The following is an 18,059-nucleotide window of genomic DNA, read 5'->3' as shown; positions in this document are numbered from 1 at the left end:
ACATCAGAAAAGGGCGTTTACCATTTAAAGGTTATCAAATTGCTTCTCCTAGCAGTTAATATCCACACTTCGGACTGAAAACCCCACACCAATAACTCACACAGACATCAAAGATGTTAGAAGCTATCAGAATAGCTACTACGTCTTCAGGCTCACATCCGAAAATAATGGGATAGCTGTTCCTAGTTTTAAATTATTTCAGCCTGCATTATTTAGTATTTCTAATATTGGAAAGATGGACAACCTTCTGGGAAGTCACAGAAAAGTATCAGTAAAGTACTTTCTGGGGAAGACTTTCTGCGGAAGCTTCTATAAAAAGATGTATGCTAACTGGGATTAACCTATATTTAAAAGAACAGTAATCAGAAAGGGACATTTCATTAACAACTTTAATTATTTCCAAATCCCTATACAGGTCATACCCCATTAACACTAAGGGTTTTTTCAATTTTCATGTACTTTGCAGTTCTGTAAGTCATTCCAATGAACAAGGCTGGGGTGGAGAACATGGTTATAAAAAACTGGTCCTATTTCCTGACCTGAAAGCACAGCAACTTGCATTCCCCTACCCTCTATTACCTCTCAAGGTTATAGCTTTCATGAAGGATTGTGCAGGGGGCTCCGATTTAAATTCATGCGCCAGGGGTCTCAGCTGATGTCGAATGCCTCTTGCTCAGAGGGGAAGAATTCCCACAACTCTTCATGTAACTGTGCTTTACTCTACTCATGTAATTGGAGCATTTTCTTTAAGAGAATAAACTGTAAAGTTCAAGTTGCAACAGATGATAAGGAAAGATTAAGTTGCTACTGAATACCTTTTCATGTTAAAACACGGGCCCAGTCTTGCCCAAAAGATTTGGTCACTGCTTGATTAACCTTGAATTGCTGAACACCTCTAATCTCCATTGCAGGGAAAACAAGGTAAAAAAACAAGGTAAATATTTATTTATTTTTTTTTTAATATTCATTTTTTTTTGCCAAAAACCCAAGAGACTTCAGCAGGCTCCTAAGAAAGCCATAAATCCTGACTAGCACAGATTGGTAAGGGAAAGAGATACTCTAAGACCTATGTTGCACCTGAGAAACTGTCTGGCCTCATTAGCGCTGTGGAGGTTTCCTGAAGGCGAAGTTCACCCCAACATGTTTTCTGCCCCCTAGGTATAATGACCTAATATCTGTTCTGTGACTAAGTTTCCAGCTTGCAAATGTTGCCTAAAACAGAGCTTCAGCAATAGGAGCTCCATTGGCAGTACTCATCAGTCAATAAAAACAATCAGACAATGCATTCTCCTAGTCACAGCCGTTCTGGAATTAAACAGAGCTGATATTTCTCATTTTCATGCAGTTGTAGCTACAGAATAATCCAGAGGCGGTTTCGGCAGTGCTGGAGTGCCAGCTGTATACATGCTGTGCATGAAAGTGTTCAGAAAGATGGAGTTACCTCATTTTCCTGAGTGAAATCGAGAGCATCTTCCCCTGATGCAAGCAGAGTATGAAGAATCCTTTGTTTCACCTGTTCCCATTCAACCAGCATTGATTCTCGGTGATACTCCTCAGCCATAGCAAAAGTCTGTTGGTGAGAAAGAACAACAGCTAAGGACCACCCAAAAACACCAAACAGCCCAGCTCTGCTATTAGTAGACCAGCTCAAAAATGAAACATAACATAGCAATTAGATAAATTGCTACATCAGCCCTCAAGCTAATGAAGTGCTATATATTATTTTAAGACGCTTCCTGTTCAGGTACAAGGGGGTTCAAAAAGTGTGTGTGGGAGGCAGGGGGCATGGAATTAAGACAACTCTCACATTTTCCCAGCTGGCAAAACAGGGAGTCTGTGTCTCTTCCATGTGTGTACTGCAGTACACACAAAACTTGGGAAGTTAACACACCTCTGTTAAGAATGCAGTAAGAGATGTGTGTTTATTGCCCATATTTCATTTCCAGGTTTTTACCAGTATGTTCTTCTTTTAAATGGGAACTAGGATAAAATAGAAGTATTAAAGAATTAACCAGTGCCAAAGAATCAGAAAGTCTCTTTCATCAGGAATATAACTGAGGAGAGCATGAAGGAAAATAGTATCCCAAGAAGGAACATCCTTTCACCTTTAAAATGGCTGATTATCTTCAGATCAAATTGGGGAACTCATGGAAGGAAACAGCTTTTCCCTTAATATTCCATGTTCTTGCAATAGCATTAGGATAGAGACAATGCTTCACTACCTTTCTTGTTATTAAGTAATCCGGGACAGGAAATAAGAGTATTTCCACTAATTCTAAATAGAGAATAAGCTATGTTGGATCTTTCACTTTTTTCCCTTTCCGACCTCCTGTCTTTCACATCTTTGTGCTGCAGTGTACATAACTAAATGTCTTGGTTGGCTGAATAAGTTTTTTATCTCATTACAGCCCACTGTTAGGATATTGTCAATTAAGGGGCAAAACATTCCGCTGGATAATTGATAAGTGGCAGAAACATTGAATTTTAGTGCATGCATGCAACTACGGCATGAGATTTGTGTCTCTCTGTTATATAAATTCACTTTACACTTTCATGGCAGAATAGAGGTCTTACTCTTACCTTCACTATAATCATTTCAACAGGGTTTTAAGTATGCTTCAATAATTACAGTATAATTATATGTAATTAAAATAATTTAATAATGCTTAAGTACTATTTCTTATCATTTGAAAGAAACACAGCACAGCTCCAGACCTGATGCCCCAAAGTGTACATGGAGGGAAACAACTGTAACATAAGCACTAAGAAGCATGCAGTGATATTTCCAAGCAGCAGCTTTAAGACAAACAACAGGAAGTGTATTTCCATACTGCATAATTTCAATTTGGTATCATGCCCCAGAACATGACAGATACCAAAAGCATAAATAGATCCAGAAACAGGATCAGATAGCTTGAACATCAGAGGACAACTTCTAGCTCAGAAAATCTTTGAAACAACTACTTGCTCAGAGGTGAAGAGACACGAGATGAACAATGGAAGGCTAACTCTCTTTTTTGCTTACAAAGTACTGGTCCCTTTCACGAGAGGAAAGCTGGACTCAGCAAACCCTGAGCTTAAGTGACAACTCTTACTGTCTTATTGCAGCTTTTTCCTTTGTATTGCTTAAAAAAAACCTTTTTTTATTCTTGTACGAGAGATTTCCTTCGGACAGTGTGATGCAGTACGGTGTTCTGGCTCTCCCTCAGACACAAGAATTAAACCATGCAGTACTTCTGCTGCAAAGGCCTGAATGTAGTTGTATGTACTTCAACAACTCCTGTAACCTGGAGAAACAGCTACAACAAACACATCGAGTGCCACTGCTGTACGGAAAGTCAGCGGCACAAGGCAGTTCTCAGAGCAAAAAGGAAATAAAGCCCACGTCCTAGGCATTATCACCTCTAGAAAAGGCAGCAATCATGAGGAGAGGGTTGGAGTGAGTGTGCTCTGCCTTTTTAACAACAGCTTCTCTGTTCAGACTCCCATCTGTACTAAACACTGCAGTGGAAATACAACTGACAAGAATTTCTTCTGAAAACTCTGAGCAAGTATTTCCTAATTTTTTTTTTTTTTTTGGTAGTCTCAGAACCTCTTAAGTTCTGCTAGTTTATTAAATATCTCATTTATTAATTCCTTACACCCACCTTTTTTTTTTTTTAAAGGAAAAAGTGCTCTTGCTTCCAACTTACCCTCTTCCTCGACTCCTCAATGGCTGACAGCAATGCATTATCTTTTTCATTCTTCAGGAATCCCTGCAGAAAAGGAGAAAGGGAGCTTCAGTCAAACAAAATCAGCCTTGCACTAGCATCAGGTACATTCCAGAGTCCTCGGCTCTGCCAATCTTGAGCACTGCTCAGACCTCTCTCCCCAGTCCATTCCTGAGAAGTTTAAAGGTCACTTTACTTCACCAGGGGTACAGTAAGATGCACATACAAAGCAATGTGAAAATGAAAATGCATTAATCCTCTGGTTTAATATGCATTAAATCCTAGTGAAATGTCCTGCTTCTATTCTCTTTTATCTCTGTGTCCCAGCAACTGCTTCCTCTTGCTATACATTTGAGGGAGCTAGGATGAAAGCTGGTAGGAGTGATAAGCCAAGATAAGATTGTTGGACTTGAGTATGTTAACAAAAAAATAAAATGGGTTTTCACTTGGCAGCTTCAGGCAGAAGTGGAGCTCTTGGGAGGCCTGATAGGAACTGTGAAAAAGAGCCTTAAAAATAGCCAGTTAGGGAAGGATGGAAATAACTAAACAGTTGGAAAGCATACAGGAAATGTTTACTGCACAGCCTCTCTCCAGCATACAGCTGGAGTGGGTAAAAAATATTACATAAGAATTGTAGTTATAATTTTCAGTGTATCAGTAAATCTCAAACAGGTCTGGTGTACATGAACAGATGGATTCAGATGAGCTGTTAGCTCCTTATCCCAAAGGTTACTTTAATGACCCATACTAGGACACATACCACACTTTGGATTTTAAACAAATAGAGTGCAGCAACACACACAGACAACAGACAGGAAATGTTTATTACACCTTAACTTGAATATCTTCCTTTTGCATTTCACTGTTATATCACCAATTGTATCACCAACCACCAAGTTGATTTGTACTCTTGGACCTCAACTTAATCATCATTCAGATCATAAAAAAGGAAAAGAAGTCTTTATCTCCTCTGAAGTCATCAACTAGAACATTACCAACTCCATTAAGTGCTAATATCTTCAGAGTCTGTATGCTCAACTCCACAGCTCCAAACTTCAGAGCCTCCAAGAAACCCAGGTAGTGAGTATTCAGTGTACCATGCTTTATGCTTTTACAAGGATTCACAATTGCAGCAGCATCCAACCGAACTTACTGGGAATTATGAGACATTCGTGCCCTTCATTCCTCACATCCTCCTGCAAATAAATGCCTCCTGCCCTAACAATCTGATGATACAGGCATTGATCCATACAACCTAGGTAGAGCTCAGGTTCTCCAGAGAAGCATGGATCCTGTAACAGGATAGAAACCTGCTGTCACAGGCATTTGGACCTCGGGGAAAATACTGACTGTAGGTGCTAGAAACAGTTCTGCAGCTGTACTTGGCGCAACCACAGGTATCACAGATTACTACTTAGCTCTGGGAGGTGAGGAGAGTTTGAAATCTCCCCAGATGGAAGAAATCTGGCAGGAAACCACCATCATAGGTGTGCTATCTGCCTTTCTGCTCCACAGCACAAGCATGCAAAATAAAGGGGCGCTGCACCCTTTCCTTCTGATATATGCAGAACAAGCATTTGGGGTATGAGAGAGTCTGTGACTCCACCTTGAGCTGGAAATAGGGACATGACCCCTTTCTGTATGCCAGACAGAGAATCAACTGCTGTCCTCTAAGACAGACGTGTGACTGTCTCCCCAGTAACAGCCCTTGAATTATATACAGGAGAGAGCAGCCACTTCTACACAGCCTATTCTTCATCTCATTGTCTGCCACGTCCTGCTTTATTTTTAGACAATGCCCACAGAGAAAGCGCAGTTACAGTCTGAAAAAGGGAAGTGAAATCCAGGTCCTTGAGCATGTCTGGGGACCAACTATTACAGCAGCTGTCACCAAGGCAAGGGCTGCAGAAGTCACCTGATCTTGGCTCCATCCTGGATGGAGATGTGGCTTTGTAAGGTTTGTCCATGTCTGCATGGGTAGGAGGACTTTGGGAGGGCAACAAGTTTGTTACTTCCCTGCTTCCAACCTAAATTGGAGAAAAAGTGTCTGGAATTATAACAATTCTAGACCTTTAAAGCACACACCAACATCTGAGCAGAAGACACAGCCCCACTTCTGATGGCAGGGATCTGACGCTGCAGAGAACACTGTGTTTGCCATATTGTTACAATGCTGCTAATTTTACAGGCAAGAAAAGCCCACCATCACCAAGACAAAGATCTACAGCTTTCTGGATGTGAGGAAGGGTGCTGAGCACACTGTGAATACTGGGCTCCTGAGCCTCCTGAGAGATACAGGTCCTACCTTACTGTCTGTGGTCCTCCCATCTCTCCTTGGAGGGACTTGTGCCCTGTGCCGAGCATGTACCTGCCTAGAGAGGTACACAGCAATGATGGTAATCCACAGGGTAATTTAAGATGTGCTTGAACTTCCCTTGAAGTCAGTAAATCCAGGCTGAGTATCTTTCTTAATGAAACCACCCCACTCCCAGAGAGTTCACCAGGTCCGTTTAAGGGATTACATCACACTGAATGTCAATTAGGGGATAATTGTCTTTTTCAATCTCGAAACCTACTCCTTTAGCAAATTAAAATCCTTACACATTCCAAATAATATCTGTAATGCCTCACCAAGAAGAGGTACATTTTAAAAAGGTTACCCTATGCCTTGTGCTAAACATTATGACTATAGCATGACAATCGCTGCTTCAGTTAATTACAGGCTAATTGTCAAACCTAGAAAGAGGGAGTTTCAATAGCTGATGCTAGGGCTCCTGCTACTGCTCACAAGACTACTGCTACTTCAATAGGCCAAGAGCTCCTGGGGTTGTCACTCTAGGCTTTGGTGGCCAAAATTTCACGGTAAGGAAGTGAGGAGTGTCTCAATGCTGTAACAGCATTTATTTCCTGGGTTTATTGCATTGCCACCTAGTGGTGAACTAGGCTTTGGTTACTGGACATTTAGATTTCACAGATGTATATAAATGCACACAAATGTCCACGTGCTGTAAGAAAAAGCTCCCTGGAAGAAGGGTGGGCAGAAAGATGGAAGACATGTGCTTTACGCTAGAGAATTTTTCTCCTCAAAAATCCCAGGCCACGTAACAGCTTTAAGGGTTCAGTATCTCCAAAGTCTGGGCCTTGAACAGCAGCACTGGTTGTGGTCACTGAGTTACATCTGCCCTAGAAGATTTCTGCAGTCCCAGAGGCAAGGTTTGACTTTGCCGCAAATACTAGCAGGCTGTAACAAGGATACAGAGGCACGGTGTTCAGCACGCACGGGGAGTACACGACCCACAGCACCGGAGCTGCCCTCTCAGGGGAGATGCTACTTACTGCACAAGGAGCAACGAGACGCTACTTCACATGCTGTACCAGAAGAGAGAAGCAGGAGCAGAACAGATATATTGTTAGGAGACAAAGGGCTATTTCACAGCGGCGGATGGCAAAGATAGGAATAGCTAACACGAGCATTGCTAAAACCACAGAGGTGAAACCCTCACCTTGCAGCTCTCCATGCACAAGCTCTGCCACTGCAGGGATCCTAACGTAGCCTGGATTTTGCTGGAAAAAGAAAACTTATCTGATTTCCCTGAGGCAGGTTTATACAAAAAGCTCACAGAGCCCTCATGTCACATCATGCTGTCCTGCTTTAGTGAGTGGCATTTAATTTCCTCTCTGTTACTGTGGGACTCCCACACATTCTTCCTATGTCGAGTTTGGAGGGGAAGCAGCACAACCCTTTTCCATCACAGGTTCTCCGCAACACTCGCTGATGAATGTTTCCTACACACAGTTTGTACAATATCTGATGAGATGGTGTTTGCAAAACAGGGACACAAGCATAGAAATACACCCACTCTCCCACCTTCAGGTTCCCATTTTCCAGCTAGTCCCACTTACTCTTAGATGTCTGCTACTTCTCAGCATCTTTCCCCAGCACATTCCAGTTCCTCTTGAATCTCTTACCCCTCAGATTCCAGTTGGATCTCCTCACATTCTCCCTCTCTTCCAGTCCCAATGTGCCTCTCTCGAGGATGGTTTGGAAGCGTGGCCCCACCAGTGGAGGGGCAGGACCCCTGGGAGGCTGTGTCACTTCCTGGTTCACACCACGCTCCATGGTCCACTGTCGTTTCTCATCTCACGCAACCACTGCCCAACACAGGCTGATGCGACAGGAACTGGCCTGCTCCAGACTGAGTTCCAGCAAGGAGAGGTTCCAGTAACTAATTCACTACCAGTATGAAAGGGCATGCGTGCACTGATGGTCTCCTTTTGACATGAGATGGAAAGTCTCTTCTATTTACTGCAGTAAATGAGGTTAGTGTAGTCTCTCCTTGCGGATATAAGTCTCTTAATTACTTCCATCAGCTAGGCCATACTTTTAATACTTGATCTCAGTATTCAAGCTGTCAAAAAGAAGGCAAGTGTTGCCAAATAGGATACTGAGGCTTTGGATGTCGACAGCAATGGTTACTTTTTCACTGGCAGGGAAAGAAAGGAGAAAATGAAGTGAACAATCTGGGGCCTTTTCAAGTCAATTGCTCTTTGATTAAAATATTTCCAAGTGATGGATTTCCAGTAGACCAGTGACTGCTGCAAAGGACCAGCAGGGATGATGACTATATGGTTAACAAAAAAATCACTCTTTGGCAATGGTTTGGGAACAACGCTCCAGATCAAGCACCTGATATTATGATCTCTACTAGGAATGTTACGGTTTGCTACATACAATCCTGCTGCAAAGGTGCACAAGTCTGAGGATGCTCCCAGGGTGCTGCACCCTGGCACAGCATTCCTGGCCATGTTTGCTCAGGACAAAATGAAGCAAAACCTGGAACCCACTGCCACAATCACAAAACTTACTATATTTTAATCCCAATTATTGCTTATGCTAACAAAATTATCAAAGCTTGCTGGCTGGCTTTGATTAGATGGGCCTATAAACAATGATGTTGCCATTCCTGAGGATGGGGACATGCCAGCACAGCACGGCACAGTATTTGTCGCTATTCAGACTCTTCTTCTGCATGCATCACACCAGCATCTCTCAGAAGCTTCTACAGGTCCCCTAAGATTTGTTTTGCAGAAAGCATCAGCTTTTGCTGAAACACCACAAATAAGCAGCTTCCCTACATACTGCCTGTGCAATACAGTGTCCTCCAAAGCAGCGAGGCAGCTGCCCAAAGATCAGCAACCAAATACAACGGGCTAAGGGCATTTGTGAAGTCGGCTTTTCTCCTCAGAGGACTTCAGATGGCAAAAATTGCTATAGGGCCAAAGCAGACTAAGGGCCCAAGTGCAGAGATGCTCACACAGGAAAAGAACCCAAGGAAGGCTCATTTACCAACCAGCATCACTTCAAAGCTGCATGAGACAAGAACATTGTACACAGATGCAAAGGTCCACTGAAAAGGAAGGTCTGACAAGGCTCGTCCCAGTGTTCAATGATTTAGCAGTACAAGATTTTCCTAGCCTAAGATAGCTGAGCTTATCAAACTACAATATTCAAGTTCCTTACCACCATGCTTAGAATGGGAAATCATACAACATTTTCCTAAAAAATTAATTCACTGTTGACTAAACAGGAGTAAAACCAGGAAAAAACCAGACGGTTTTACAGTTTGCTAAGACCCAAGAGCTGGCTGTTGCATTAGAAGCTTTGAAAGCAACAGCCATGTTGAAGCTTTATACAGAGAAAACCACGCAGACTATTAGCTGTAACACAAAACTGTACTAATACAGCCAAACACTGGGCTTAGGGAAAATCTGCTGCTCCACTACCTGCCTTCGCAGGGGTCTTGAACCACCTTCCGCCATGTACTGTGACTGTGCTCCACATTTGTAGCCAATTATAGAATGGTTTTGGTTGGAAGGGACCTTAAAGCTGATCCAGTTCCAACCCCCTGCCACAGGCAGGAACACCTTTTACTAGCATCAGGTTGCTCCAAGCCCTGTCCAAGCTGGCTTTAAAGGCTGCCAGGGATGGGGCAGTCACAACTACCCAATACCTTCTTGGTGCGGTCTCCTTTTGTGATGGAGGAGCAGCAACACAGACCTCACCCTGGCAGCAGCAAGGGCAACTGACCACTTTGCTAGAGCACAACTCTATGCAATGCACACAACTCTCCACGCACGCCCTGCCGAAGGGGCACCACCACTTGCCCAGCAGCCACCTTCCATGGATTATGTGCACAAAGCAACCTTTGCTGGAGACAGGTCCTGTGGCAGGAGCAGGGCTTCCCTGCCTCATCAGCATGCCACTGATGTAAGGCTTGGTTTGAGTCAGCCTTTAATCTGTGTTGCAGAGCAAGCCGTAGGCAAATATTAAGTGCTCTCTGCCACAGGATAGTGCCGGCAATACAAAAATCTAGTACTTTTTTGTATTATTCTACTGGTTTAGACAGTATGATCTGTGAAACTCATGCAGTTTTTACAGCAATCCTCAGACCATACCCGAGAACACTGGATTTTGCTGTGTTGGATAAACATCATTATTCCTTCAAGCCGTGACAGGAAAAACTCAAACTGCCGAAAGAAGCGCTCCTCGGGCAATCATGGATCAGCTCCTAACAGAAGCAGGAGCAGATGGTGCACGCTCTTTGACTCTTCTTGGGACTGTTTGGATCTGGCAAGTGAAGACTGGAAATGTGCTCGTTAGACATACAGGCTTTGAGGGAAGAAATACACATACCTCTCAGCTCCTGCTTCAGTCAGGAAACCATCCATTAAGTGTGGCAGGCTAATATCAAACCATCAGCTAATATCAAAGCATCCTCCAGCACCAAGAGGCATCATCACTCAACTGCAGTCCTCCAAAATGCATTTGCAGCATGCAGTCATCAAGGAGAGTGCAAGGTGTTTGCAGTGAATATAAGCAACATCTACCATGAAATACACAGGGAGCACAGCTTTATCACACTGAAAATGTCTAGAAAAATCCCACTGCTCAAATTTTCTGCTGGAATACTGCACCAGCAGCCTCAAAACTGAACTGTTTGCTACATGGCACTGCTTTACTGCATATAGAGATTGCTGCTGCTGGCAGGAAACATGACTCCGCTCAGTTTTAGTTTATTCTCATTTAACATAGGATGCTCATTGAGTTCAGGCTTTTATACACTGTAAGATCTCAATATTTCACTTAAAACTATACTTACAAGTGGCTTCACTGCTAACATAACGTGGAAATTCATTGCAGTGTTCTTACGCACTTCAAGATTTTACAAAAAAAAAAAAAAAGTCAGAGAAATTTGCAAGATTTAACAAACCCAAGCGTAAAGATTGAGTGAAATAGGACACTCTGTTCTAAAACCTAGCAAAATATATCAACCGTGCAATATATGCAATTTATGTATTACTTATTGAGTGTAGTTAATGACTAAAATATTAGTAACTATCCATACTATTTGTTGTGTCTTTCCCTTTCAGAGCAAAACCAAAATAACTTCAATTACACAGATTAGCTTCTCATTCTGGGGCTCTAAAAATCTTTGCCATTTCATGTTGGTCTACACAGTGCATTGGAATGCTCTTAGAAACAGTTTTAGTTGGGCTTGGTTGGTTGGTTGTTTTTTTTTTTTCCCCAAGTCACAAACACTTTAATGGCATAAAACTGAGATACTGCTTTTTTTAATCTAAAATTTTACAACGAAGGTGCTCAGAATGAGGTTCTCTTCCACATACAATTATCAGCCTCCACTGCACAGATCATTTATGACAGCATTTGTTAACGCAACACAAAAATAGTGTAAGGAACAGTGCTACTTTCTCTAGTGATCCTCTCTTCCTCCCCAGGCACATACTCATTTTCTTTCTCCCTGCAGTGCAATTGGGAGCTGTTCAACAAGAATCCCAGGTCCTACCAAGTTACAAAGCGCCAAGGAAATATGTGCAATAACAAAATAGAAAGTCTTGAATAAGCCTAACCCGCTTAGAGGTCATGCAAAGAACAGACGGACAAAAAAACCCAACAACCAACCAATGAAAAATAAAATGTATCTGAACTACAGATAGAAGGTGAACAGACTCCTGCCAGCCAATTACGACAATAGGAAGCGTTACTCAAGAGTCACCATAAGGAGCTTGTTCAGCTGCCTAATATTGGTACATCACACCCCAAAGCATCTCAGACAGTATTTCTGTTTGCCTTGATAAAGAAACCAAAATGTCATAAAGGCAATTAAATGCAAAGTCACCTCACTTGGAATACAACTGTCGAGCGAGGGAAGCTCTCTGCGCAGATCAGGCCAGCAGGACCAGCAGGAAGACCCATCTCCTTCGGCACCGGTGTTCCACCACCAGCAACAGCATCAGCACAGAGCCAACAAACCACACGATCTGAAATCTGAGCTCATTTGTCAAGTTTCCAAATACATGGCTATGTTTTTTCTCAAGATTTTTAAATGCAGAGGGATACCCTTGTTCAGAGCTATGCCGAGTAGCTACAGTCTCTCTCTCCTGCGCTATAAATGTCCTTGTATTAGCAAAACCCTACAAAAATCATACACGCATCAAGAGATTCACAATCAAAGCAAAACTCAGGGCTTTGGCTCTTGTTTGGAGTTTAGTTTAAATAATTCATGAGGTGATGCCAATAGGTTTGAGATCCATAATGCAGTCCTGTATTAAAAATATTTACAGCATGCAAACAAAGATAACTTCTGATCATCCACTGGAGTAAGTTCTTACATCCGCCTCTCTGGTACCACGCTTTTTAAGGGAATACTGAGGAAAAACTACATATTTAAATGACTTTAAAACATTCGTTGTCATAACTAAGCTTGTAATGCAACACCTCTCGATGAACACATCCTCGCATCAGGCAGGACAAACCCCAAATCCAGCCATCGAAACTAATTTCACTGATGACGCCATTTTCTCATTTCTTCCGCTGCCATTTTAGCACTGTGGTTTCTCCATGTTTTCTCAGAGGTAGCTGTGTGTCCTTCCTCGGCTAAGAGGAAACCATGCTCAAATAATGCATCCACAAATACAACCTCTATGTGGAATTCCTGCCCGTGTCAAGCCCTTGCATGGCAGGGGCAGGGATGAAGCACACTACTGCCATTGCAGACCACACCTCAATTCACTGTGCCGAAAGCTGGCGACGAGACTCCTGAGATGGTGCAAGCTGAGAAACCAGCTACTGGAAATCTGTCAGCACCACACAAAATAATTGATAAAGCTGAGGAATGCGAAGTGTCCGGCCCTGTTATGGAAGGGTAGGCTTTCCTCCGGATAGCACAGAAAACACTAGGTAACAAGGGAGCAGTTTGAAAAGAAAAATGCATAAAGGAGGCATAGTGACAAGCTTGCAGTGTCTGTTGCTGGGCTAATTGTACATTAGCATCAACATATAGGCAGCTACAATAACCCACTTCACTTGGTGGCAGAAAATTAATTTCTCAGGATCACGTTCGAAAGGCAAACTGCCGTCCCTATCAGTTGAAGTATTTCCCAGAGTGAAACAGCACATTTCTGATAGAACACCAGCAAGAAGGACAAATTATTACACAAACCTGCTAGTCACTAAGTCCCAGCCTCCTCTAACCCACTTCTGCACATTTTAGTGCAATCCTTCTGTCTCCCCCGCCCTTTAAGCGCTTTATCCTTCTGCCTGTCTGGGAGCACGTAACCTCGCTGTTCATGAGAAACAGGTCTGTTCTCAGGCTTTTTTGGGAAGCAAAAAACATTATTGCTATGTGCACATCTCTTGCTTCACAATGTCAGGTGCATAAAAACAGCGAAATGCCTTCAAGTTAGTCTGAAAATATATGAAAAACATAGTAATGAGAAAAATCAGTTCTCTTTACCTCCTCTGGATGCAAGTAGCGAGCCTGGCAGTGCTGAGCCTCACACTCTCCCTGTTCTCAGGCTGACTCAAGCAGAAGGATTTCAGCTGCTGTGCCCCCATTCCACAGCTGAAAGCCCGCGTACCACCTTCCTGAATGTTCCTTGGGAGCATTAGTTATCTTTCTGCTTTGGTTAAAAAAGAAAAGAAAAAGAAGCCAAGCAACGACCTTCCAGCCGCCAACTCTATTTCAGACACAAAGTGATGCATGCAGCAGACACTCACTACCTTGAAGGGACAATGCCTGGTTCAGAGACATCAAAATCCTGTCAGCTCTGTAAATGTGATAACCAAGTTGAACTGGGATGCAAAACCTAAACCCCAGCAGAGCTGGATTTCTTTAGAGCCACACCTCCTCAATGGGGTTTCCCCTAACATTCCTACTGCAATCTGAAGTCTCCCAGAAAAACCTACATAGGGTAAGAAAACCTTTCCAAAGTTAAATCTACTTTTTCTCGCTGATTGTGGCTGGCTGACACTACAAAGGAAGAGACAAGATTAGATGTACTGTAGTGTGAAGGATGCAAGATTTTTTTTTTTTTTTAATAAAAGTTTAAGAAAATTGTGTAAGAAAACCAGCAAATTTGAAGTTCTGCCATCTTAAATAACATGGGATGATTTGGCAAAATCATCCACCTTGAGTTAGAAAAATAAGCCCACATTAGCTAGCCCATTCTTCCTAAATATTTGGACATAAATAATAGCTACTTTATTCAGGTATTAACAGGTATTTTCAGCATGACGTGGTGTCCCTCAGAATAAATATCAGTATTTTACTGAGAGTGAAAGCAAGCAATTTGAAGTTCATACATGTCATGACATCTTTAAATCCTCAGTTTAAATATTCCGTGGTCTTCAGAAATGGTATTTCCTTACTACATTCCTGATACATTTCACAAAATTATTTCAATTACCTATGAATTATTAATTACAGATCATTAAAATAAAAAAATGGAAGGCTGGAATATGCCTGTTATAATGATACAATTTGTATATTTATATGATTGACATTATAAAGCTCAGAGAAAGAGGTATGCATTAAAACTCTCTGCTGCAACAAATGATGTTACTGTACGGACTTTATCCTTCTTCAGCTCATTTCTCCCAATGTGTAATAAACCCGAGGTTTAAACTTTCCAGACTTGAGGCAGGAGCCCAGTGTGCTGAGGATATAGCAGAGACAAAAGGTTTCCATTTTTCTCCTCTGGCTGTACTCCACCCTTGCTAAGGAACTCTCTAGTAGTGCATGCCTTTATTTGTGTGTCGCATTAACAAGACACACGAGCTTTCGGACTTTAATGTACATGAAATGCCAAGTCAGATGCTGCCAGCAGATATCACTGAAAATACCCTGCTAGAAGAGACCTACAGCTAATTATTAATTACAGAGGCTCAGTCCTCTCTCCATACATTAATTTATGGAGCTTAGTTGAACTGTTTCCCACCCACTTCAGACAAAGGAAAATAATTTGCCACACTGTACTAACTGCAGGGGTAATTGAGCCATCTCCCATATGGGGTCAGTGGAGATGCCTTCCTCCATCTTTTTACACATGCAAACCACACATTTCATTGTCGTTTACTTGATTTCTGGCTGAGCTGCTTTTGTGGTGACACACACACACACACACCTCCCACCCCCCTCTGCACAGGTAATCTTGTTTAGAAGAGGCAACTTTCTGGCCATGCTATGCCACTGTTCCCCCGCCTCCCCTTCTGCACATTCGGCAGTTGACAATAGGAGGAGTGCAGAAGGCAGCATATAGGCACCTCAATATTTGGGGGAAAGCCTGAAGGAGGGAGGCAAGTCGTTCTCTGCTGCAAGAGCGCAGGCACTGTCCCAGCACAGCACAGTTCATTATCCTGCTTTTCTCCATATAGAGAAACAGAATTGAAAGGAAAGGAGGAAAAGCAACCCACCCTATACTCCTGTCCCTGTACCAAAGGCAGGCAGAGCTCCCAGTTTGCATGCAGCCTCCGAGTTCTGAGAGCTGACAGTATTAAACCAGCTGCCACCCACCCAGCTCGTCACGGCCATCACATTTATATAAATGTTAATTCCCTGACTGCTTCCCTTTACCATGATTTTACTGGCTTAACCCCTTTCACAACGTATCCTATTCACTTGAAAGAGAGGTGGGGTCTAGGCTGCAAACTCCAGTTGACTAAGCAAACACACTTCACCACCCCATTTAAAGAAACTAACCAAAAAAAGCAAATCTCCAAGTGTCTCCATTTACTTTGGCAAAGTAGAAATATTTTCTATCTTATTTTCATTTTTATCCCCCATTTTAAACTCTTACTTCAAAATAAAATTAGAGGAAGTTTAGCGTGTCTCCTAAATAAATCCTAAGTGCATCTGGAGGAACAGAGGAAACAGAGTAGACCCAGATCTTCGCACCACAATGAAAACTAAGAGAAAAATTATGTCGCCAAGCAGCATCTTTTATTTTTTGGTTTCAAATACTTCCATAGACATTTCAGAGCCTAGGGAAGAGAACAACAGGAATCAAGGCATTCAAAAAGTTACGCTCTGTGTAAATGAAAAGCAAAGTCAGCAATGTCAAGACGGTCTGTAAAGAGGCAACCCGACCGAAGCCCAGAGCAGAGCCTGGGCTGCCCCACCCAATGGCTGCTCTAGCCAAGGCGATTAGAAGGTTTAGAAGGTAAAGGCACAGACCGTAAGGTCACTTTTCTGGGAGCTAAGGAGCATTTCTCCACATCTACCCACCTGCTCTCTTGAATTACTCACCTACAAACCGAACCAACCTGCAGCAAGAGCACAAAGAAAAACCGCCAGAGAAGACAGCTGAAGGCAAACTCTCTCACAGCAAAGCAAGCTTGTTAGCTTCATTTTATAGATTTTAAAATACATACATTCCTACCTGTAGATCTCAGTACTGAGGAGTTACAAACCTGTGAATGCTGGCTGTAACTGCCACGCTTCAGCTGCCTGCGATTTAGGCTTACACAGCTGTATCTTTCTCTATTAACACTCAAGTTTTCTCATCTTTTAAAAAATAAAAGAAATTATAAATCAAACCTGCAAGTCCTGAAATGGCTGAGACAGTCAAGAGTCCAGCAAGACAGTAAGAAAGCAGCTGCTTTCCACGGCTGAACACCACTGCCTGTAAAGCATCTACAGATATATTTCTTTTTTTCCAGTGGTGCTTTATTCAAATTCTAGGGAAAGCATCAGTCTGAAACCACTAACTGATGGGAGTAACAGTTTATAGGTTACAGAAGGATATTTTATTGTTAACGGACTGTACCATGTAGGAATTAGGAGGGGGTGAGGCAGCAGGAGGAGAAAGATGCTACTATGTTTTTTTTCCCCCGAGCCACTGCAATTACTCTGATGTGAATTTTTGATGACTTCCGACATATTGCATGGTTAATAATCGTTTCAGCTGTCATGTTTGGTTAATGTGGAAAATGCATTTGCTGCATTGTGATGCAGCACTCCAGCCACAGATTGGAACACCAGTTGTGAAGCTATTCCCTTAACTGAGCTGCATGAATTTGCACATACCATGAGGCTAAAATAAATGGGAGTTTGATTTTTATACAGCAACAGAAAGCTTCTGCCATTTTAGTCCTGCAGAGCTGTTGAAATAACTTGTACAGGCGGATAATTTTACTGCATAGTAATTGGTGTCAATGTTCTTTAGAGGGGAGCTTTGATTCTCTATTGTTTTGCTGGGCTTGGTTATTTAGCAGTTAAAAGTCTTAAGATACTATTTACATTAAACATCGCTCCTTTTTATGTCTCTGAACATGTTATTTAATTGTAAGCACATTTACCTCAATGAAACTGTCTGCACTACAGAAATGCAGCCCTGTTATTAACACAGACTTTACCAAACTACTTCTTCCTCCATATGATACTTACAAAAGTGGTTTTATACATAACCCTGTCTTACACACAATAGCACAAGGGGTGAAAATATACTATACAAATAAAGAGGATTTTATTTGCAAAGTACTTCTTCACCTACACTTTAGGCAAAACCCAAAAAGTATAAGGTTATGTAAAATACTAACATGTGCCCTTCACTGTCACCAATAGAAAAACAATGCTACCAGCAATGGTGCAATTACAAGAGGAGATGTAAAACAGCAGAGATGAAACCATGCTAAGAGCCAGTCACCCGATGATTAAAGTCAGGCCAGTGTATTCCAGCAGTCAGGTGATGGCGTGTGCCATCATTACAGTGCAGAACGCCAGAGAAAAATCGAGAAACAGACCACCCCCATCTTAAAGAAAAACATTAGAAGCACTGAAGAAATAAGGAATGCATTTGCTAATACGCAAAACATACAACCATGAAGAAGCATTTCACAAAAGGCAAGAGTAACGCTATCGGGCAGTTGCTTTCATGGGTTCCAAGTCACATTTAACCCATGGTACCAACACGGCTCCTGTCCCTCTGCAAACTCCTGGTGACACTCCAAATTCAAAGTGTTATCTTTTTAAATCCCTGCTGCAATAGTCC

The 18,059-nt window shown here is 42.3% G+C and overlaps 1 protein-coding gene across 8 annotated transcripts in view; it reads right to left on the bottom strand.

Moving 5' to 3' along the window:
- The window catches only part of NUP93 (nucleoporin 93), an 82,484-nt gene that overhangs the window by 28,523 nt on the left and 35,902 nt on the right, over positions 1-18,059 (bottom strand). For 3 of the 8 annotated variants that reach the window (XM_030512786.1, XM_030512788.1, XM_030512787.1), the window contains exons 4-5: positions 3,693-3,755; positions 1,442-1,570 (exon numbers count right to left, since the gene is read on the bottom strand). In XM_030512786.1, the coding sequence (XP_030368646.1) occupies positions 1,442-1,570; positions 3,693-3,755 (192 nt within the window). Of the gene's footprint in view, positions 1-1,441; positions 1,571-3,692; positions 3,756-7,679; positions 8,195-13,525; positions 13,790-16,606; positions 16,791-18,059 lie in introns of those variants that run through there. The other 5 variants (XM_030512790.1, XM_030512793.1, XM_030512792.2 and 2 more) reach the window with 4 other exon arrangements.

Source organism: Strigops habroptila, chromosome Z (genome assembly GCF_004027225.2).
Source record: "Strigops habroptila isolate Jane chromosome Z, bStrHab1.2.pri, whole genome shotgun sequence".
NCBI lineage: Eukaryota > Metazoa > Chordata > Aves > Psittaciformes > Psittacidae > Strigops > Strigops habroptila.
The sequence above is the reverse complement of the archived record's forward strand: the minus strand, read 5'-3'. Positions and strand labels throughout refer to the sequence as shown.